Source organism: Microcaecilia unicolor, chromosome 11, assembly GCF_901765095.1.
Source record: "Microcaecilia unicolor chromosome 11, aMicUni1.1, whole genome shotgun sequence".
NCBI classification, from domain to species: domain Eukaryota; kingdom Metazoa; phylum Chordata; class Amphibia; order Gymnophiona; family Siphonopidae; genus Microcaecilia; species Microcaecilia unicolor.
Window position 1 is genome coordinate 15,180,684 of NC_044041.1, and position 23,732 is coordinate 15,204,415.

Genomic DNA, 23,732 nt, shown 5'->3' on the forward strand with positions numbered 1-23,732 from the left:
TATAATTTTCAATTTTACTTATGGCATGGTTAGTTTTTGATTTGATGATTTCTTTTATGTATGTTTTGGCCTAATGTTTACATTTTGTGTGCATTTTGGCCCAGGGGTTGTATTTTATGTATATTTTGACATTTATGTGATATGTTCTTGAAGGAAATTGGATTTTATGCGTAATTATTGCTTTTATGTGAACTGCTTAGCTGCTTTGTATACCCTATTGAGTGAAAAGGTTAAATATATGTGTTTTAAATTAAGGGCCCTGTTTACAAAAGCTCACTAGCGTTTTTGGCGCGCACTAAAAATTATCATGTGCTATGTAGATGCCCATAGGAATATTATGAGCATCTACACGGTTAGTGCGCACTAAAAACACTAGCATGCCTTTGTAAACAGGGCCCTAATCATCCACCACACAAGTCCAGAGGGGTTTATGCCATCTACTAGCAGACAGAGAAGGAAAACAAAAAGCTGTGAGCTCTGACTTGTGCAGCCTGCTTCTCTCCCTGTGTTCTTTGTCTCCAGCAGATGGTAGACAAGTACCCATGCAGCTGCAGTCTGGTAATCTGTTGGTGCTTCTGGGGCCCAGTGGACAGTACAAGGGGTGCTTGAGCTCTCTCTTGGAGCCTGTCTGTAGAGCTAGAGATGATATCTGGAAGAGAACAGGTCCCTCTCCCCATCTGTTAGTCTCTGTGTGTTCCTTACTGCCCTTTCCTTTCTGGACTGGGAATAACGTTTGCAAAAAAAAAACGTTAGGAAAAGGAAGACAGACAGATTTGGCAGCAATCAACCAGGTCCAAAGGGGTACCAGCTGTTCAGGCACAGATTGCAGGCAGCTTCAATTGTTGTCCTAGTGAAAGCGGAAAAGTCATGTCAGGAGTGCTGCTCACTGCCACAGGAGCTTGGGATGTTGTAGTTCCTGCTGCACTGGCTCAGAGAGCCATTCAGATTGTGGGCGAGATAGTTCTAGGCTGCACTCAGGGTCTGGGAAGGGAACTTCAGATTTAACCATCCCAAGCTGCACTGGTTCTAAGAAAGAACATGCTGAGAGGGATCTCAGAGCAGGAACACCTGCCATTTTGTCAGCTTGGAGCCATGTGCTCCTGTCCTGGATTCCCCTCCCTCTTGGCTCCAGAGAGGGCATTGGTGGGAGGGGATGCATGCAAGCAACATCCACAGCAGGAACTTCCTAGGAGGTTTTTCCCTAGAGTCTGTTTTGTTGCTACATAAAGCATTCTGGCTGAACCTGGGTCAGGGTTCTTCTCCTTCTTCCCTCTCAGACTTGCTTGGATTGACAGCCCTGTCTTGACCCCATGTGGATCACAGTCCAGTTAAGAGGCCTTGTGTGAATAACATAGACGACTAGAGCAACAGGTCGGTAGCCTTGGTTCCAAGTTCCGAGCACTGGAGCCCCAGAAGTATGGAAAACCCAGAGAGTTTGACCAGAGAGGTTTTGTAGGAAGATGAGATCCCCATGGGAGAAGGAGCTCCACCCATCTGTAGTATGTTTGTTCCAGAAAGAAGAATGCCTGTATATAATTACTTAGTCATTGGAAGCACTCACTATAACAGAGGAACCAGTTAAGGAGTTTGGAACTTTTAGGGATCCTATTCTGGAGGGCCTCTGTAAGATTGCAGAGGTCTTCCCTGTCCATCAGGTGATCAGAGCCTTGATTTCAGTGGAGTAGGATACTCCAAAAGCCAGCCTGAGAGTGGGAAATGATACCCCTTAGCTCCTATGGAAAAAGAAAGACTGAGGATAGCCAAGGTTGACGCCCTAGTCACAGCAGTAACTAAGAGATCACTATTCCAGTTGAAGATGGCACCACATTTAAGGATTTGCAGGATCAGAAGATTGATTCATTGCAGAGCAGACGTTTGAGGCAGCAACATTGGTCTCACAAGCTCTCTCCAGTCCTATCTCTGGCAGGGCAAACGAGCTAGATTGTCTATGTCTCGTATTGCCTCTCCTAGGGCCCAGGGCGGAATGGGCCTTCACTACCTGTCTATTGGTTGTGGCATAAGGCACATATCTGGTAAGATTCAAGGAAAATGCATTAGCAGATAAGATTAAATGTCTCCTAACTTACCTGATGGAGTGTGCTTCCAGGCTACATGGGAGCCCTTCTGGTCTACTCTTACCTTTGTGGCTCAGAGACGAATTTTGAATGGATAATATGCTTGTTTCCCAATCTTGTCTTTTATTGTTAGGGTATCGGGTTGGAGATGTGGGGGGAGAATGGGGGGGATTGTGGTTTGTTTAAATGAGTGTTTATAGCTTATCGCTTCTGCTCATCTTTCTTTTTCCTTGAGTATCAGCGATTTATGGAATCCTTTGTGTTGTATTTGCTTACCACTGCCACTCAATAAAAATTGCTTTAAATATAATGGGAGAGTTTCTTTTAAAGTTATGGTTATTTTGAGAATATCCCTCTTCTGGAGACAGTTCTCTGGTAGGGGGTTTCTCCTCTCCCTGTCTGTTTAACAAAACTGTAGAGGTTCCATTTGCTTTGTTACAAAAATACTGAGGAGAAGCAAGCTACGTGGCGTACTTTGTAAGACAGAACTCATAACCTTTTGTTCTGTCTCCATCTGCTGGTAGGGAGCATAAACCCATACCTCTTGGCTGATCTGGTAAGATTCAAGGAAAACGCATTAGCAGATAAGATTACATTTCTCCTTAAAACAAAGAATTTTAGGAAATGTAATATGTAAGAAAAGTGGCTTTGAGAGATGTAATTATTCTGTTCCCCAGGCACTGACCAAACAGCTGCAGCAGGAGAAAGATTCTCTAGAGCAGGCAACAGCTGAATTGTGCAAGAATATATCAGAGCTGGAAGTGGTGATCCAGGAACAAAAGAAGAGGGAAACACTGCTAGTGACTTTTCCAGAACTCAACATCCCTTCAGAGGTTTATTTTGAGAGTAAGGCCTGAAAAGGGGCAAATCCCTGGCTCAGTCGATATTTTTCTGTTTTTCCAATAGCATGTAATAAGGATCATTTGATTAAAAAAAAAAATTGGCAATGTTATGAGTCCCTCAAATGTCCAAAAGAAGTGAATCAGTCTCAACCTTGCTCATTCAAACACTTCCAATTCTATTTAGCAAATAATATAAGACATTTTATTATCAACAATCACAATCCGTGGAAACATATTATTACAACAGCGTGATCATTTTGTTGAACAAAGTTAGTTTTACATCCCAGACAATCAGGTTTCAGGGCCGCCTGCAACACTGAAACAATCCTAGCGTCCATGCTTAGTGAGGTGAGATCCAACTTGGATAGTCACTACTTAACTTTAGCGATCTCGTTAGATCTATCCACAGCAATAGATCTGGTAAATCATTCACCACTTCTTCTGCAGTTAGAATCTTTGTGGATTTCAGATATTGTGTTAAATTGGTTTCATTCCTTTCTCACTAAACATTCCTTCTTTGTTACATTTAACCATGCTGTTGGTTAGCTGGCCATCTTTCTATCCCGCCTGGTCCTCTATTACTATTTGACACCTTGATTGCGCCAGTATCTAATTTTCGATACTTATGAGTACTCGGGCCCTTGCTGATTTCTTTAAGTTCATGCTGACCTCCTTCCAATCTGCTCTTTTACGCGCCAAACAGGATTATTATATCCAACTGACCAACTCTCTTGGCTCTAACACTTCTCTTCACCACATTGAACTCTCTCCTCAAGGTGCCCCCTCCCTCAACTCCCCCTTCATTATCTCCTCAGACCCTTGCTGAATTCTTTCACGACAAGGTTCAAAAGATAAACCTTTAATTCTCTACCTCGCCACCTCTCCCTCCACTAGTCCGTTCCCCTCTCTCTCCTTCCCCTCATTCCTTTTCCTCCTTTCCTGAAGTTATTTAGTATTTAGTTATTTCGTATTTAGTTTTTCCAAAGATGAGTCTGGCTGCGGTGTTCTGGGCTGTTTGGAGTTTTTTAATGGTCTGTTCTTTATAGCCTGAGTACAGAGTGTTACAGTAGTCCAGATGACTTATTACTAATGACTGTACTAGGGTACGGAAGATGTTTCTTGGGAAAAAAGGTTTTATTCTCTTGAGTTTCCACATCGAGTAGAACATTTTTTTTCATTATATTCTTCACGTGGGTATCGAGTGTGAGGTATCGATCAATAGTGACTCCAAGAATTTTCAGATTTTCTGAGATAGGGAGTGTGTAGTATGGTGTGGTTATGGTAGGGTAGTTGTTTGTGTTGTATTGGGAAGTGAGAACTAGACATTGAGTTTTTTCTGCGTTCAGTTTTAACTGGAATGAGTCCGCCCAAGAGTGCATGATCTGGAGGCTCTGGTTGATCTCGTTGGTTATTTCATTTAGGTTACTTTTGAATGGGATGTGGATCGTGACATCATCCGCATATATGTAGGGGTTAAGGTTCTGATTGGCTAGAAGTTTGGCTAGTGGTATCATCATTGAAAATAGTTGGCGAAAGGGGGGATCCCTGAGGAACTCCACATTCCGGTGTCCAAGGTGGTGATCTGTCATTATTCGTTGTTACTTGGTAGGATCTGGTGGTGAGGAATCCTTTGAACCATTTGAGAACTGGGCCTCCGATTCCGAAGTATTCTAACAGGTGTAGTAATATTCCATGATCTACCATGTCGAAAGCACTAGACATGTCGAATTGTAGTACGAGTATGTTCTTGCCGGTTGCAATTGTTTTTTTGAATGAATTCATTGCAGACACTAGTACAGTTTCAGTACTATGATTTGATCTAAATCCTGATTGAGACTCATGTAGAACTGAGTGTTTGGTTAGGTATTCTGTGAGTTGTTTCGTCACTATGCCTTCCATCAATTTTGTTATAAGCGGGATAGAAGCAACTGGTTGGTAGTTGGTTAGGTCCATTGTGCTTTTCTGAGCATCTTTTGGCAGTGGAGTGAGAAGGATATTTCCTTTGTCTGTGGGGAAGAGACCATTTAGGAGTCTGTAGTTTACTTGGTTCGTGAGGTCTTTTTTGAATTTCCCTTTCCCTTTACATCCTTAGTGAGGTAAAGCCTCCAAAACTGAACACAATACTCCAAGTGGGGACTCAGCAATGACTTGTACAGGGGTATCAAAACCTCCTTTCTTCTGCTGGTTATACCCTCTCTATGCTGCCTAGTATACTTCTGGCCACAGCCACCGCCTTATAACATTGTTTCTTCACCTTGAGATCCTCAGACACTATCACCCCAAGGTCCCTCTCCTGGGTCGAGTATGTATTATTTTAACCCTGCATATACAAATCTGAGCAATTCTTTTGGAAGAATGATATAGAAATGAATAATAATGAATAAATACAAAACTGGGGGGAAAAATCCCTGAGTTGTTGTGAATGAAGGTTCATGGGGCCAAATCCCAGCCCTGGTTCTGACAGAGCTGGAAGTAGAAGGAAGCTGGAGGAAACTGCCAAATCCCAAAACAGAGCCTGAGCTCAGGTATACTTTACAACAGGCTTGACCTATTGCCTTTGAATCTAGGAACCAGCCCAAGGAGCCAGTGGCTGAAACCTCTTTCACCTAGCCTTCCCCCCAGACAGGTCCTAAAAGAGCTGCAGGAAATCTTGGAAGGAATCTGCTTCTTCCCATCCTTTCCCCAAATTTGAAGAATCAGGTGAGGGGTTGGTAAGAGAGATTCCTTCCAAGGTACTGTATGCTGCAACTCCTCTAGGGCCTCATTATGAAGGCTGTTTCCCCATTCTCTGCCTAAAAGTAAATCAGACCCTTATTGCAGCATTGTACGGCACTGGCAGAAGTACACAGCCCGACACTCTCTGTTTTCCTAGTTTCTCTCTCCCTCTCACCCCCTTCACCTTGTCTTCACCCATCTCTTTCATTCATTCTCCTATCCTGTCTTGTCTTCCTCTTTCTCATCCTACCTCATCCTCAGAGGTCTCATAGTCTCAACCCCCATCCCTCTCCTTCCCCAGTCATTCCCCCTCCCCTTGCCAGCCACCATTCACCCTCAGTCACCCCTCCTGGCTGCCAGCCACTCCCCCCATCTATATAGTCACTCCTCACAGCCAGCCCACCAACACACCTCCTCAGACTCCATCTAGCCACTCTAGCCCCTGTGGTCTACTAACGGATGTCATGGCATTGTGGAAATGGAGCTTCTTTCTTCCTTGCACCACATGGCTTTCAGTGAGTTTGTGCCGCGTTGGTACAGGGACTCCCATGCTGATCTCAGTGACTCAAGTTTTGTGAGGCAGCACAGCAGTAGACAAAAGGAAGCTCCATTTCATCAGCGATATTAAGAACAACTGGAAAAAAATATTAGAGGGGTGAAAATCCTAGGGGCCACAGGAAAAAAGTATTCATTGTGGCAGCCTAGTTTCTGGAATTTGTATTTGTCAAGCCCTGCTTTACAGAAATCTGTTCTTATTTGGAAAAACTGTATTTAATCAACATCTTCCCATTTTCAAGCTTCTTTCCTTGTGCCGAGACTGTCTCTAGTATGAATTCTTCATCTCTGTGCTTTGTGAATGTTAGATACTGAGGATGGATAGGAATAGATATGTATATTAATGCCTTCTTACAAGCTGCTGTTCACTTCTTTTTTTATTTAAAATTGTTTTCCCCCACCTCTTTTCTGTGGGGGACTTGTTTGTTTGCAGGCTCTGGTAATCTTGCTGAAGACATGGAGAAACAGATGCAGGCTAACAGCATCCGGATCGGCATCTTGGAAGATGAGAATGCACGGCTGCGCACTTCTCTCAGCAAACTGAGGGACTCTGCTCAGCAGGGAGCTCTGAAGGTTAGTCTGTAGGGCACCCATAAAATGAAATCATGGCACCTGCATTTCTGCAGGTGGGGATGGACAAACTAAGGGACCCTTTTACTAAAGGCTGGTAAAATGTGGATTTAGTGTGTCCTAACCTGAGACTTTCCTGCAGGCCAAGCCCAGATTTTATGTGGCATTTTATAAATTAGTTTCAGAGTTGGGGGGGAGTTTGCTAGGTATGTATTCAGCAAACTGGGGGGGGGGGGGGGCGGGGATAAAAGGGAAGAAAATAGGGGGGGGTTGGTTATTTGATCAGCTGTTTTCGGATGCTTAATGTTAGTGGGTACTGAGTTAAATGACATATGCAAATGTATCTGACTTTTGTATTTATCAATAAAAATCATCCTATATAATTCTCACCACCAACGTTCTAATGTGGGACTGCCTGTGTCCTTGGCTCCTGGAGTTGCTGAGCTAGGTTCTGTAGCCAGGATGACATCACTAACAGCTGATTGCCAGGCAGGCGCACTGACAGCTGATTCCCAGGCAGGGAGAGAAGTAGGGAAACACACTCCACGTGTTTCCCTACTTCTCCCCCCTGCCTGGGAATCAGCTGTCAGTGCGCCGCTCCCTGCCACTTCGGAGCAAGTGGCAGGGAGCGGCGCATCAAAAAACTACAAGCGCAGCACCACAGAAACCCCCCTCCCCCCCAAGCACATCAAACACCCCCCTCCCCCCACCCGAAGCACATCAACACCCCCTGGTGCATCAAACCCCATCGCCACCCGCAGATGCCAGTAGTAACGCTGTCCGGCCGCTGCTGCTTCTCCTGTTGAGCAGCAGCGGCCGCTACAAAAAGAAAAGAAGCGATAAATGTTTTATGTTTAAACGGTTTTTATTGATACCAAAATAAAAGAACCATAACAATATTGATATTGCTTTCCTCAGCAATGTTTTTAAACCCAGCCCAAATCATTCGCAAATGCCTGAGTCTTACAACGCAGTCTCTGCAGCCGCTCCTCCTCTCGCCTCCACGTCACTGCCCCTGGAGGAAGACCTCAGAGGAGCGCAATTACGTGACAGGCTGGACGTCAGACTCACAGAAACAGAAGCCTGCGCGGCCGCATTGCTGATCTGCAAGGACAGGCTTCTACATGGAATGTTGCTAGTGGAAGAGTAGCCTAGTGGTTAGCGCAGTGGACTCTGATTCTGGGGAACTGGGTTCGATTCCCAGTGCAGCTCCTTGTGACTCTGGGCCAGTCACTTAACCCTCCATTGCCCCAGGTACAAATAAGTACCTATATATACCATGTAAACCACTTTGAATGTAGTTGCAAAAACCACTGAAAGGCAGTAAATCAACTAGTCCCATTCCTTTCGACCTTCCCTTCCCTTAAAGCATTCTAGGGCCCCTTTTATGAAAGGCTTGCTGCTTGGCAACACGGAACTACTGCCAGCCCAACGCAGCCACCTTTTACCCACTACAGTAAAAAAGTGTTATGGCGTCTGGGGAAAACTGCTACCGCAGGGCCCTTTCTACCGCAGATTGGTAAAAGCACCCCTCCATGAATGTTGCGTATGTAATTTGGAGGCACACGTTATCCCAATTTGGTTAAATTATTGATCAGTCTCTTAATTTTGGTAATTAATTTATTTATTACATTTGTATCCCACATTTTCCCACCTATTTGCAGGCTCAATGTGGTTTACATAGTGCCGGAGGTGCGAATGCAGACTCCGGTATAAACAAATACAGAGTGATGTAGAGATAAGTTAAGGTTCATGTGGCATAGCCACATAGGGGGATCGTACACGGAAGAGCTGTGTTGTGTCCGTGATGTATTTTGATAATATTGTGTCCGTACTGTAGAAACATGACGGCAGATAAAGGCCACATGACCCATCCAGTCTGCCCATTGGTTTTGTTGTGTCCATACTGTATTATGGTTTTGTTGTGTTGCAGCGGTCAGGCTTTTATGTTGGGTTGGTAAGGTATGCCTTTTTGAACAAATAAGTTTTTAGTGTTCTCCGGAAGTGTAGGTGGTCGTATATAGTTTTTAAGGCTTTTGGAAGTGCGTTCCACAATTGTGTGCTTATGTAGGAAAAATTGGATGCGTAAGTGGATTTGTATTTGAGTCCTCTGCAGCTTGGGTAGTGCAGGTTTAGGTACGTTCGTGTTGATTTTGAAATATTTCTGGTTGGTAGGTCAATCAGGTCTGTCATGTTTCCCGGGGCTTCACCGTAGATAATTTTGTGAACCATTGTGCAGATTTTGAAAGCAATGCGTTCTTTGATTGGGAGCCAGTGTAGTTTTTCACAGAGAGGTTTTGCGCTATCAGATCGGGTTTTTCCGAAGATAAGTCTGGCTGCCGTGTTCTGGGCGGTCTGGAGTTTCTCTTTAGTGTCCAATGTTCCCGTAATAAGCCATATGGGAACAGATTGATGGGAACATTGGACACTAAAGGGTTAATGTTTGTTCTTTGCAACCCACATAGATTCCATTGCAGTAGTCCATCCAGCTTATAATCGAAAGAGAAAAACGCCTATATTTCGACCCAAATCGGGAGATGGGCGTTTTTCTCGCAAAGGCGCCCAAATCGGTATAATGGAAAGCCGATTTTGGGCGTTTCCAACTGCACTCCGTTGCGGAAATGAATAAAGTTGACGGGGGCGTGTCAGAGGTGTGTCGGAGGCAGGACTGGGGCGTGGTTATCAGCCGAAGAGAGATGGGCATCTGTAGCTGATAATCGGAAAAAAAAGGCGTTTTGACCGCAATTTTGGGTCACTTTTTTTGGACCCTTTTTTTTCACGAACAAGTCCCAAAAAAGTGCCCCAACTGCCCAGATGACCACTGGAGGGAATCGGGGATGACGTCCCTGGACTCCCCCAGTGGTCACTAACCCCCTCCCACCAAAAAAAACCCCACTTTAAAAACTTTTTTCCCAGCCTGTATGCCAGCCTCAAATTCCGTACCCACCTCCATGACAGCAGAATGTGTTCGATCCTCTCACAGCCTTTCCCTGGGTCAGATGTGGCTCTCGGGTGCACTACAGGGTCACATCAGCATTGCATTGTGGTGGATGTAGGGTATTGGGCTCCGTGATTTCATTAGCTTGTGTTACAGTCTCACGATGTTGGTAGTTGGTAGGCTTTTCTCCCATGGTGCTTTTCCCCCTGCCTACTGGGTCAGAGTGTGCCCTGTTGTGTTTCCTGTTGTAGTCCATGCGGTAGTGGCCATTTTTGTAAGCCAGTTTTAGTTCCCTTTCCTGTGTTAGCCACGTTAGAAAACTTAGTTCATACCTTGAATGTGGCTGAAAGAGGGCATTGTACAGCATTCTGCCAGCTCTGACCTACTGCTAATCTCAGTACCAGGGAGACTCGTTGCCAGTGGTGGGGCACAACCTCTGATCTGCAGTTAACTGTGAGTAAGCGTGCTTATTCCAATAAAGGACGTTTTCGGTGCGATTAGTCTTCAGGTGTAAACTGGTGTGCCAATGTTATACAGCAGTAACAAGTCCTAGAGGCCTGCTTATATGCAGGTACCTGGAGCACTTTTAGTGGGTACCACAGTGCACTTCAGCCAGGTGGACCCAGGCCCATCCCCCCCCCCCCACCTGTAACACTTGTGCTGGTAAATGGGAGGCCTCCAAAACCCACTGTACCCACATGTAGGTGCCCTCTTCACCCCTAAGAGCTATGGTAGTGTTGTACATTTGTGGGTAGTGGGTTTTGGGGGAGGGGGGTTGGGAGCTCAGCACCCGTGGTAAGGGAGCTATGCATGTGGGAGCTTTTTCTGAAGTCCACCGCACTGACCTAGGGTGCCCAGTTGGTGTCCTGGCATATCAGGGGGGCCAGTGTACTACGAATCCTGGCCCTTCCCACGACCAAATGGCTCGGATTAGGACGTTTTTGAGCTGGATGTTTTTAGTTTCCATTATCGCTAAAAAACACCAAACGCCCAGCTCAAAAACGTCCATTTTTTCGAAAATACGGTTCGGCCCGCCCCTTCACGGACCCGTTTTTGGAGATAAACGCCCATGAAGATAGACGTTTCCGTTCGATTATGCCCCTCCACGTGACTTAATACCATTGATTGTATCAGGTTGTGAAATATTTCCCTTGGGAAGAATTGTTTCACGCGTTTAAGTTTCCACATTGAGTAAAACATTTTCTTGGTTGTGGATGTCATTTGTTTCTCTAGTGTTAGGTTGTAGCGAATGCTACATACCTGTAGAAGGTATTCTCCGAGGACAGCAGGCTGATTGTTCTCACTGATGGGTGACGTCCACGGCAGCCCCTCAAATCGGAATCTTCACTAGCAAAGTCCTTTGCTAGCCCTCGCGCGCCCGCGCGCACCGCGCATGCGCGGCCGTCTTCCCGCCCGAAACCGGCTCGAGCCGGCCAGTCTCATATGTAGCAAAAGAGATACAAGGGAAGACACAACTCCAAAGGGGAGGCGGGCGGGTTTGTGAGAACAATCAGCCTGCTGTCCTCGGAGAATACCTTCTACAGGTATGTAGCATTCGCTTTCTCCGAGGACAAGCAGGCTGCTTGTTCTCACTGATGGGGTATCCCTAGCCCCCAGGCTCACTCAAAACAACAACCATGGTCAATTGGGCCTCGCAACGGCGAGGACATAACTGAGATTGACCTAAAAAATTTACCAACTAACTGAGAGTGCAGCCTGGAACAGAACAAACAGGGCCCTCGGGGGGTGGAGTTGGATCCTAAAGCCCAAACAGGTTCTGAAGAACTGACTGCCAGAACCGACTGTCGCGTCGGGAATCCTGCTGCAGGCAGTAATGAGATGTGAATGTGTGGACAGATGACCACGTCGCAGCTTTGCAAATTTCTTCAATGGAGGCTGACTTCAAGTGGGCTACCGACGCAGCCATGGCTCTAACATTATGAGCCGTGACATGACCCTCAAGAGCCAGCCCCGCCTGGGCGTAAGTGAAGGAAATGCAATCTGCTAGCCAATTGGATATGGTGCGTTTCCCCACAGCCACTCCCCTCCTATTGGGATCAAAAGAAACAAACAATTGGGCGGACTGTCTGTTGGGCTGTGTCCGCTCCAGATAGAAGGCCAATGCTCTCTTGCAGTCCAATGTGTGCAGCTGACGTTCAGCAGGGCAGGAATGAGGACGGGGAAAGAATGTTGGCAAGACAATTGACTGGTTCAGATGGAACTCCGACACGACCTTTGGCAAGAACTTAGGGTGAGTGCGGAGGACTACTCGGTTATGATGAAATTTGGTGTAAGGGGCCTGGGCTACCAGGGCCTGAAGCTCACTGACTCTACGAGCTGAAGTAACTGCCACCAAGAAAATGACCTTCCAGGTCAAGTACTTCAGATGGCAGGAGTTCAGTGGCTCAAAAGGAGGTTTCATCAGCTGGGTGAGAGCGACATTGAGATCCCATGACACTGTAGGAGGCTTGACAGGGGGCTTTGACAAAAGCAAACCTCTCATGAAGCGAACAACTAAAGGCTGTCCCGAGATCGGCTTACCTTCCACATGGTAATGGTATGCACTGATTGCACTAAGGTGAACCCTTACAGAGTTGGTCTTAAGACCAGACTCAGACAAGTGCAGAAGGTATTCAAGCAGGGTCTGTGTAGGACAAGAGCGAGGATCTAGGGCCTTGCTGTCACACCAGACGGCAAACCTCCTCCATAAAAAGAAGTAACTCCTCTTAGTGGAATCTTTCCTGGAAGCAAGCAAGATGCGGGAGACACCCTCTGACAGACCCAAAGAGGCAAAGTCTACGCTCTCAACATCCAGGCCGTGAGAGCCAGGGACCGGAGGTTGGGATGCAGAAGAGCCCCTTCGTCCTGCGTGATGAGGGTCGGAAAACACTCCAATCTCCACGGTTCTCCGGAGGATAACTCCAGAAGAAGAGGGAACCAGATCTGACGCGGCCAAAAAGGAGCAATCAGAATCATGGTGCCTCGGTCTTGCTTGAGTTTCAACAAAGTCTTCCCCACCAGAGGAATGGGAGGATAAGCATACAGCAGGCCTTCCCCCCAATGCAGGAGGAAGGCATCCGATGCCAGTCTGCCGTGGGCCTGAAGCCTGGAACAGAACTGAGGGACTTTGTGGTTTGCTCGAGATGCGAAGAGATCCACCAAGGGGGTGCCCCACGCTTGGAAGATCTGGCGCACCACTCGGGAATTGAGCGACCACTCGTGGGGTTGCATAATCCTGCTCAACCTGTCGGCCAGACTGTTGTTTACGCCTGCCAGATATGTGGCTTGGAGCACCATGCCGTGACGGCGAGCCCAGAGCCACATGCTGACGGCTTCCTGACACAGGGGGCGAGATCCGGTGCCCCCCTGCTTGTTGACGTAGTACATGGCAACCTGGTTGTCTGTCTGAATTTGGATAATTTGGTGGGACAGCCGATCTCTGAAAGCCTTCAGAGCATTCCAGATCGCTCTCAACTCCAGGAGATTGATCTGTAGATCGCGTTCCTGGAGGGACCAGCTTCCTTGGGTGTGAAGCCCATCGACATGAGCTCCCCAGCCCAGGACAGACGCATCCGTGGTCAGCACTTTTTGTGGCTGAGGAATTTGGAAAGGACGTCCCAGAGTCAAATTGGACCAAATCGTCCACCAATACAGGGATTTGAGAAAACTCGTGGACAGGTGGATCACGTCTTCTAGATCCCCAGCAGCCTGAAACCACTGGGAAGCTAGGGTCCATTGAGCAGATCTCATGTGAAGGCGGGCCATGGGAGTCACATGAACTGTGGAGGCCATATGGCCCAGCAATCTCAACATCTGCCGAGCTGTGATCTGCTGGGACGCTCGCACCCGCGAGACGAGGGACAACAAGTTGTTGGCCCTCGCCTCTGGGAGATAGGCGCGAGCCGTCCGAGAATCCAGCAGAGCTCCTATGAATTCGAGTCTCTGCGCCGGGAGAAGATGGGACTTTGGGTAATTTATCACAAACCCCAGTAGCTCCAGGAGGCGAATAGTCATCTGCATGGACTGCAGGGCTCCTGCCTCGGACGTGTTCTTCACCAGCCAATCGTCGAGATATGGGAACACGTGCACCCCCAGCCTGCGAAGTGCTGCTGCTACTACAGCCAAGCACTTTGTGAACACCCTGGGCGCAGAGGCGAGCCCAAAGGGTAGCACACAGTACTGGAAGTGTCGTGTGCCCAGCTGAAATCGCAGATACTGTCTGTGAGCTGGCAGTATCGGGATGTGTGTGTAGGCATCCTTCAAGTCCAGAGAGCATAGCCAATCGTTTTCCTGAATCATGGGAAGTAGGGTGCCCAGGGAAAGCATCCTGAACTTTTCTTTGACCAGATATTTGTTCAGGGCCCTTAGGTCTAGGATGGGACGCATCCCCCCTGTTTTCTTTTCCACAAGGAAGTACCTGGAATAGAATCCCAGCCCTTCTTGCCCGGATGGCACGGGCTCGACCGCATTGGCGCTGAGAAGGGCGGAGAGTTCCTCTGCAAGTACCTGCTTGTGCTGGAAGCTGTAAGACTGAGCTCCCGGTGGACAATTTGGAGGTTTTGAGGCCAAATTGAGGGTGTATCCTTGCCGGACTATTTGGAGAACCCACTGATCGGAGGTTATGAGAGGCCACCTTTGGTGAAAAGCTTTCAACCTCCCTCCGACTGGCAGGTCGCCCGGCACTGACACTTGGATGGCGGCTATGCTCTGCTGGAGCCAGTCAAAAGCTCGCCCCTTGCTTTTGCTGGGGAGCCGAGGGGCCTTGCTGAGTCGCACGCTGCTGACGAGAGCGAGTGCGCTGGGGCTTAGCCTGGGCCGCAGGCTGTCGAGAAGGAGGATTGTACCTACGCTTGCCAGAAGAGTAGGGAACAGTCTTCCTTCCCCCGAAAAATCGTCTACCTGTAGAGGTAGAAGCTGAAGGCTGCCGGCGGGAGAACTTGTCGAATGCGGTGTCCCGCTGGTGGAGCTGCTCTACCACCTGTTCGACTTTCTCTCCAAAAATATTATCCGCACGGCAAGGCGAGTCCGCAATCCGCTGCTGGATTCTATTCTCCAGGTCGGAGGCACGCAGCCATGAGAGCCTGCGCATCACCACACCTTGAGCAGCGGCCCTGGACGCAACATCAAAGGTGTCATACACCCCTCTGTCCAGGAATTTTCTGCACGCCTTCAGCTGCTTGACCACCTCCTGAAAAGGCTTGGCTTGCTCGGGGGGGGGGAGAGCATCAACCAAGCCCGCCAACTGCCGCACATTGTTCCGCATGTGTATGCTCGTGTAGAGCTGGTAAGACTGAATTTTGGCCACGAGCATAGAAGAATGGTAGGCCTTCCTCCCAAAGGAGTCTAAGGTTCTAGAGTCCTTGCCCGGGGGCGCCGAAGCATGCTCCCTAGAACTCTTAGCCTTCTTTAGGGCCAGATCCACAACTCCAGAATCATGAGGCAACTGAGTGCGCATCAGATCTGGGTCCCCATGGATCCGGTACTGGGACTTGATCTTCTTGGGGATGTGGGGATTAGTTAAGGGTTTTGTCCAGTTCGCAAGCAATGTCTTTTTTAGGACATGGTGCAAGGGAACAGTGGACGCTTCCTTAGGTGGAGAAGGATAGTCCAGGAGCTCAAACAAATCAGCCCTGGGCTCGTCCTCCACAACCACCGGGAAGGGGATGGCCGTAGACATCTCCCGGACAAAGGAAGCGAAAGACAGACTCTCGGGAGGAGAAAGCTGTCTTTCAGGAGAGGGAGTGGGATCGGAAGGAAGACCCTCAGACTCCTCGTCAGAGAAATATCTGGGGTCTTCTTCCTCTTCCCACGAGGCCTCACCCTCGGTGTCAGACACAAGTTCACGGACCTGTGTCTGCAACCGTGCCCAACTCGACTCCGTGGAGCCACGTCCACGATGGGGGCATCGAGAGGTAGACTCCCTCGCCCGCATCGGCGAAGCTCCCTCCGCCGACGTAGTCGGGGAGCCTTCCTGGGAGGCGACGGCAGCCGGCACTACACGCGGCACCGACGCCGGAGACCTCACCTCGGGCGATGGACCAGTCGGCGCCACGCTCGACGGTACCGGTGGCGCAAGCACCGCCGGTACCGGAGGGGTAGGGCGCAACAGCTCTCCCAGGATCTCTGGGAGAACGGCCCGGAGGCTCTCGTTCAGAGCGGCTGTGGAGAAAGGCATGGAAGTCGATGCGGGCGTCGACGTCAGAACCTGTTCCGGGCGTGGAGGCTGTTCCGGGCTGTCCAGAGTGGAGCGCATCGACACCTCCTGAACAGAGGGTGAGCGGTCCTCTCGGTGCCGATGCCTACTGGGTGCCGACTCCCTCGGCGACCCAGAGCTCTCGGTACCGACACGGGAAGGGGACCGGTGACGATGCTTCTTCGATTTCTTGGAACGAAGCATGTCACCGGAGCTTCCCGGTACCGACGAGGAGGACGTAGAATCCAGCCGTCGCTTCCTCGGGGCCGAGGCCGAAGGAGGTCGGTCTCGGGGGGGCTGTACCGCAGGAGCCCTCAGGGTAGGGGGAGACCCACCCGAAGGCTCACCGCCACCAGCAGAGGAATGGACAGCCCTCACCTGCACTCCTGACGATGCACCACCGTCCGACGACATCAGCAGACGAGGTCCCGGTACCACCGACGTCGATGCAGCTATCCGATGTCTCGGCGCCGATGCAGAGGGCCGATGCCTCGATGCACTCGATGCACTGGCAGCCGAGGATGAAGCTCTGGACGCTGAAGACGTCGATGCACTCGATACCCCCGGTGCCGATGCCGACGAAGAGCCCGAGAACAAAACGTTCCACTGGGCCAATCTCGCAACCTGAGTCCGCCTTTGCAAAAGGGAACACAGACTACAGGCCTGAGGGCGGTGCTCGGCCCCCAGACACTGAAGACACGACGCGTGCCTGTCAGTGAGCGAGATAACCCGGGCGCACTGGGTGCACTTCTTGAAGCCGCTGGAAGGCTTCGATGTCATGGGCGGAAAAATCACGCCAGCGAAATCAAAATCCGAAATGACGAAAATGAGCACCAAAACTTTGAGGGAGAAAAATCTCGACCGAGGCCGAAAAGAGGCCTACCCCGACGACGAAAGAAAACTTACCGGGGGAAAAGTCTGAAAATACGGGAAGGGGCAAAAAGAAACCCAAAGGGGCTTCCGGAGCACTTCCCAACAATTTTGAAGAATTTTCCGAAGAAAAAACAACACGTCGAAGACAAAGGACGCGCGAGGTCGACTTTCCGGGGCTCGACACGGCGAAACCACGACCGTACCGAGTGCGGACAAAAGAAGACTGGCCGGCTCGAGCCGGTTTCGGGCGGGAAGACGGCCGCGCATGCGCGGTGCGCGCGGGCGCATGAGGGCTAGCAAAGGACTTTGCTAGTGAAGATTCCGATTGGAGGGGCTGCCGTGGACGTCACCCATCAGTGAGAACAAGCAGCCTGCTTGTCCTCGGAGAAGGTCTATTATAACACCAAGGATTTTCAGGCTGTCTGAGGTGATCTGGGGTGTTGATACTTGTAGGGTTGTCCGCGCTGTGTTGGGATGAGACAACGAGACAGTGTGTTTTTTCTTTGTTTAGTTTTAGTTGAAATGCGTTTGCCCAGGAGTCCATGGTGTTCAAGCTGCTCTTGATTTCATTGGTTATTTCTGTCAGATTAGATTTGTAAGGAATGTATATAGTGACGTCGTCTGCATATATGAAGGGGTTCAGGCCTTGGTTGGATAGGGTCTTGGCTAAAGGGGTCATCATTAGGTTGAAGAGGATTGGTGATAACGGTGATCCTTGTAGTACTCCGCAGTCTGCCTTCCACGGTGAGGATATGGTTGATTTTGATTTTACTTGGTATGTTCTTGTGGTTAGGAAACCATTGATCCAGCTAAGTATGTTACCACCAATCCCGAACTTATCTAGTAGTCTTAGTAGTAACATAGTAACATAGTAGATGACGGCAGAAAAAGACCTGCACAGTCCATCCAGTCTGCCCAACAAGATAAACTCATATGTGCATCCTTACCTTGATTTGTACCTGCCTTTTTCAGGGCACAGACCGTACAAGTCTGCCCAACAGTATTTCCCGCCTCCCAACCACCAGTCCCGCCTCCCATCACCGGCTCTGGCACAGACCGTATAAGTCTGCCCTCCACTATCCTCACCTCCCAACCACCAACCCCTCTTCCCCCACCTGCTCCACCACCCAATTTCGGCTAAGCTGCTGAGGATCCAATCCTACTGCACAGGATTCCTTTATGCATATCCCACGCATGTTTGAATTCCGTTACCGTTTTCATCTCCACCACCTCCCGCAGGAGGGCATTCCAAGCGTCCACCACCCTCTCTACTATATTGTGGTTTTACCTTGTCGAACGCACTAGACATGTCAAATTGGAGGAGGAGAATATTTTTGCCTGTTGCTATTTCCTGCTTGAATTTGGCTAGGAGAGTGAATAGTACTGTTTCTGTGCTGTGTAGTGGGCAAATTCCTGATTGAGATTCATGTAATATTGAGAATTTGTGTAAATAGTAAGTTGTTTGGCTACCATGCTTTCCATCAGTTTGACTGACAGCGGGTTGGATGCTACTGGTCTGTAATTGGTGATTTCATTCGCTTTTTTTGTGGTGTCTTTTGGTATCAGGGTGAGTAGAATGTTGCCATTTTCCTTTGGGAAGAGACCTTGTTGAAGCATGTAGTTTAGGTGGGATGTGAGGTCTGCAATGAAGCGGTCAGGGGCGGCTTTCATTAGGTAGTTGGGACAGGTGTCTAGATAGCAGTGAATGTTGGAGAACCTGCTGATCACCTGTGCAACTGTATCGACGGTAAGGAGGGGGGGTGAAGTTTAGCCAGGTTCGGTCAGCCGGGTATTCTCCATCAATCAGGTCCAGTTTGTTGAGGAAAGTTTCTATGTCTGGGTTGTCGTGAGGTAGCGTATTGCGTAGATTTACAATTTTTTCATTGAAATAATTGGCAAGTTTATCTGCAGATAGGATGTCTGTATTTGATGAAGTGAGCAAGTTGGTGTCTAGGAGTTTTTTCACAAGTTGGTATAATTTCTTCGTGCCTTTGTAGTCTGTCCCTATTTTGGTTCGTCTTATTGCGTATTTGTATTTTCTTAGTGATTGTTTCCATGTGTTGAGTGTGTATTTATTTAGTTATCTTTAATTATTTTCCATGCTCTTTCAAGTTTCCCGGTTTGTGTTTTTAGGTTTTTCAGTTCATCGTTGAACCATGGTATCGAGTTGTGTTTGACTTGCTCAGAACCCTTTTCAGGGGATAAAGTGGGCTATAAAAGCTCAACATAACATAACGTACCCCCCCCCCCTTGCAGTTACTGTACATGTCATATCACTTCCGTGCTACAGCAGAGCACCTAGTGCGCTCGTGTGTGTAAATGCCCCTTTACTGCACACACCCATAGAATTGTTTTTCACATGTGCACCTGTTAAGTGACTTGTCCAAGATCACAAGGATCTACAGGGGGATTTGAACCTGGCTTCCCTGGTTCTCAGGCTACATTACTATGTTACTGTGGATGTTTTTTGTTGTTGTAATCTAAACACGCATTCCTCCTTCTTTATTTCTTTAGCTGATACCACAGACCCAGCTTTGGCCTTGCTCCGGTACTTCCTCAGAAACAAGCCAAGACACAGAGATCCCCAGAGATGGGGCACGGTGAGTCCTGGTTTCTTCCCAGTGATGTAGAGAGTCTCTTGCCTGGAGTAAATTAGTCAAGTATTAGAATTTCTTTCCTGATCATGCAGCTGACAGCATAGGAGCCCATTTTTCTAAATTATTGTGGATGCTAAGCCCAATGGAAATAACCCTTCCTTGGATACATACATGGAATTTTCTCAAGCACCCACAGCACCCACAGAGCCGGCTCCTATGGCTGAAAGTATGATTTGAAATGTTGCCCTGGAAAAGCTGTAGAGAAAAAGGAATTGGAGATTATAACAGGAGAGGCCATATCTCTCTGTTTTTAAGTAAGTGGAGCCCATCCCTGCAGGTGTGTGCTGTTCATTTGCTGGGTTGTGTGTTCAGAAGTCTGGGCGGAGGAGAAAAATGTCCAATTAAGGGGTTATGGTTCTTCGTTTTTATAAAAACACACTTGCTATCCCAACCCGTCTAAGTATTCTGCCTTGTATGAGCAGAACTGACTATGAATGCTGCTATAGCTTATTCTTGTGTGATTATTCTCACAGAGCAATACATTCTGTAGCGCATACTGGAAACATACATAGATATGAAACAACCATAAGGGGCTCGGCCAGCCAGCAATCTTTGAGCAACCAGCAGAAGACAACACTTTTTTCAGACGCCAGTCGTAACACAGCAACCTGTCCCGTCAAGCGAGCAGACAGCTCAGTCACCAGACTTTACACCAGTCTGAGAAAAGAAAGAAGAGGTTGGAATTGAATGTCTGTCGAGGACTATCCCCAGGGTGATTAGGATCAGTTCTGTACTTTGCTGAGGTGGATGGGCTCTTACTATTTTGCGGCAGGTTGGGCAGAACCTGGATCAGTACAAGCAATGCCTTTTCTGTTCCCTAGGGAAACATTTACTGCATATTGAAGACTGAGGTTAGTGCAGGCAGAGATTGCAGATTCTTGGGTGGATTTTAGTAAGTACTGTAGGCACTTGAATGGGATTGGGCCACTGAGGACATGGCCCTACCAGTATTTAGCCCAATACAACATTAGCAACTAGAGAATTTAGGTGTGTGACCAGAGATTGGTGCATTTGTCCCCTGCCCCTGGTAAGTACTGAGAATGCCAGGGGATCATTGGCATTGCATTAGCTGTTCATGGGCATTTGTTGAGAGCTGCAGCGGGTTCAATCATTTCAATTTTATATGGCACTGTATCCAGAGCATTATCCAGTGAAAGGACAAAATGCTCTTATTTTAAGACATGGCAAGTGACTTAAAGACAAAGTAAAAACAGAGCAATTAGAAGAATAAGCAAGCTTGAAAAAGTGGGTTTCCATTTTGCCCTGGAAGCATCCTGAACAGCAAGCGGTGAACTGCGTCAGATGGCAGATACAAGAGGAGAAAAGGTACACTTTTGAGGGGAAGCCGGTTCTGAGCAGGAGTGCAGATCAAGGAGCCGTACCACAGTGAACAAAGCCGGAGAGGTACAGAGAGGCTACAGCATTGGTAAGTGAAAATGAGAAGCTCAAATTTCAAATAAAACCGTGTCAGGAAGCTAACAGAAAGAGTGGCATTTGAACCGGAGCACAGTAGAGTAAATTAACGTAGTGACTTGTTGATTTGGAATGAAGCAGCGAATGACTGTGCCATGTAGTAGATCACTAAAGCAGAGTGATCTTCAGGAAGCACAAGGATTAACATGACGAATGTTCTTAGAAAGGCAAGCTCAAGAATAAACCTTAGGCCCACATCTATTCCATTTAATGTCACTGAGTGTCTCGTGTTACAGAATAAACCAGCTGTTGCAAAAAGTATGATTATGGATCTGTTATGTAAAACAAATGGAACTTGTTCCAATTGAAATGCCTGAATGTGCAGTACCCTTGCACTCAGATGGAAGGAGAGCTGTTTGTAGAGGGTAAATACTTAAAATACAGCCTACCACGTTAATTAACATCATGTCTTGAAATTAAGGATCTGTAGCTCATCCATCTTCATCTTTCATTTGTCATCTTGTCTGTTTCACCTAAATAAAACTTTCTCAAAATTCACACTAACTCAGCTATGCTGTCATTATTCTGAGAGAAAAGTCAATTCTCCGAGGACAAGCAGGTCGACATCCGCGTCAGCCCAGGAAGCGGCAGAATTTTTCCAGCAAAAATATAAAACTTTGTCAGAGTCTTCTGGCGTGTGAGCAGCGCGCACCGCGCATGCACGGACAACTTCACACCCATCACAAGCGTGTCTCCTCAGTTCTTTTTTGTCCGGACGAGGGTGACAGCATTTTTTTCTGCTCTCCTTATTTTTTGGCCCAGGATCAAGAGACTGACGACTTTTTTCTCTATTTTTTTCTATTTCTTTTAAATTTTTTACTCCCGTAGTTTCCTTTAATGTTTTTTGGCCTATTTTTAAGTTTACTTTCTTTTCGACACGGCCGGTTTTCCCCCTTTTTGTGCCCTTCACTTTTTTGGCACAATCGCGTCATTTGATTTCGCCGAAGCCATTTTTCCTTCCATGTCATCGAGAACACCCAGCGGCTTCAAATGTTGTACTCGGTGCAACTGCACCATCTCAGGTACCGATACCCACGCCTGGTGTATCCAGTGCCTTGGGCCCGACCATAGCCCAGCCGCTTGTAGTCTGTGTCTTCGTATGAAGAAACGAACTCAAGCGTCTCGAGAAGCCCAACGAGAGAAGCTTTTTGGGGCTCAGTCCAGTCCATCGACATCGGTACCGAGGTCGGTGGCGTCGACAGGAGCATCGACATCGGGAGCAAAGGTAATGGCTGCTCAAAGACCAGTTTGCACTGGGAGCAGTAAGGCATCGAGTGGGTCTCCACCTGCCTTGAGGCCTCCTGTTATGCAAGCCCCCCGGGCCCGCCCTTCGTCGAACCCGGCCCCGAGGAAACGTGAGGATTCCACGTCTTCCTCATCGGTACCGAGGAGTCTCGAGGACAGGTGAAGAAGCACCATCATCGTTCTCCTTGCAAATTACTGAGAACTTGTTTGGGAAGTTTTTAGGGATATGAACCATTAAATTTATTTATTTATTTATTTTGTAATTTTTGGGAAATGTATGCTTTTCCATCAGATTTATCTTGTAATTCACACTAAACCTTCTGGTCACAAAACAGAAGTCCTGGTATTGTATATATTAAAAATTTCCAATCCCATGATGCATTGCTGCCCTATATAATGCTGAGATCAACCCCCTAGCCCCTTTCTTCCGCACCAAAGCTTTTTCAGTAGCCAGTAAACCTTCCTGAATTGCCCTCTTACCTATTTTCCCATTCAGGTAGGGGTCCTTTTACCGAGCTGCAGTTCAGCGCGCGTTGTTGATGCGTGCTGAGGCCCCCGTTTACCGCAGCAGGTCAAAGGCTGTCTTTTTTTTCTGGAAAAGAAATGGCCATGCAGTAAGTGAACCACTTACCGTGCGGCCATTTCGGGGGACAGCACTTACCGCCATCCATTGAGGCTCCCGCGCTAACCGGGCAGCGATTACCACTAGGTAAGCACCGGCACTACAAAAATAGAAAATATTTTTGTAGCGCCAGAATTGGCGAGTTCTAGGGGTGGATTCCAAATTTAAGAAATGTCTTTCCTCAGCTCTGGCCCTACTCTTTCTTGTATTTCCCCCTCCTTATATTTCCTACCCTTGTCCTCTCTCCCCACCCTCACCTTGAATGCCCTTTTTCAAATTTTTATACACACACACAATCGTCATTGCTTTCACATCTCCCCACCCCTCCCTCCCGTTCACTATTGATTCCTCTTTACTTCCCAACTGGTTCCTTTAATCATATGTCCTCAGTTTCTTTTCATTCCCCACCAGTCCTCATTTTTCTCCCCAATTCATGCTACCAGCCCCTCTTTCCCCACTTTGATCATTTCCCCCTTTTGATTCATTTCCTGTTATGCCAAATATCTGCAGTAGAAGAATGAAGAGGGCAGCAACAGTGCATTGAACCACTTCCTTCTCCTCTGCAAACCATTGTAGCACTGCACGGTTCACATTGGACCCCAATGACAAAGGAGGTGGAAGCAACCTGGATGCACCTCTGCTGTCCTCCTTCTTCTCCAGGCCAGGCTTAGCAGGGGCTGAGAAGGTTATCGGTGGCAATCGGGCTGATACAGAAGGGAATGGGACTTGATATACTGCCTTGCTGTGGCTTTTGTAACTACATTCAAAGCGATTTACATAGTATATGCAGGTACCTGGGGCAATGGAGGGTTAGGTGACTTGCCCAGAGTCCCAAGGAGCTGCAGTGGGAATTGAATTCAGTTCCCCAGGATCAAAGTCCACTGCACTAAGCTACTCCTCCACTCATTCCACCAATAAGAGCCAACCTCATCAGTGATGTCACAATGGCTTGATTGCCCGATACTTGGCTCACT

General features: G+C 48.0%; 1 protein-coding gene across 3 annotated transcripts in view; it reads left to right on the top strand.

The window, feature by feature from the left end:
* CCDC157 (coiled-coil domain containing 157) overlaps nucleotides 1–23,732 on the top strand; it is a 60,036-nt gene that overhangs the window by 31,246 nt on the left and 5,058 nt on the right. For 2 of the 3 annotated variants that reach the window (XM_030218289.1, XM_030218288.1), the window contains exons 8-11: nucleotides 2,753–2,921; nucleotides 6,621–6,760; nucleotides 19,276–19,361; nucleotides 19,892–21,367. In XM_030218289.1, coding sequence (XP_030074149.1) covers nucleotides 2,753–2,921; nucleotides 6,621–6,760; nucleotides 19,276–19,361; nucleotides 19,892–20,105 — 609 coding nt within the window. In that variant the 3' untranslated portion in view covers nucleotides 20,106–21,367. Of the gene's footprint in view, nucleotides 1–2,752; nucleotides 2,922–6,620; nucleotides 6,761–19,275; nucleotides 19,362–19,891; nucleotides 21,368–23,732 lie in introns of those variants that run through there. The other variant, XM_030218290.1, reaches the window with a different exon arrangement.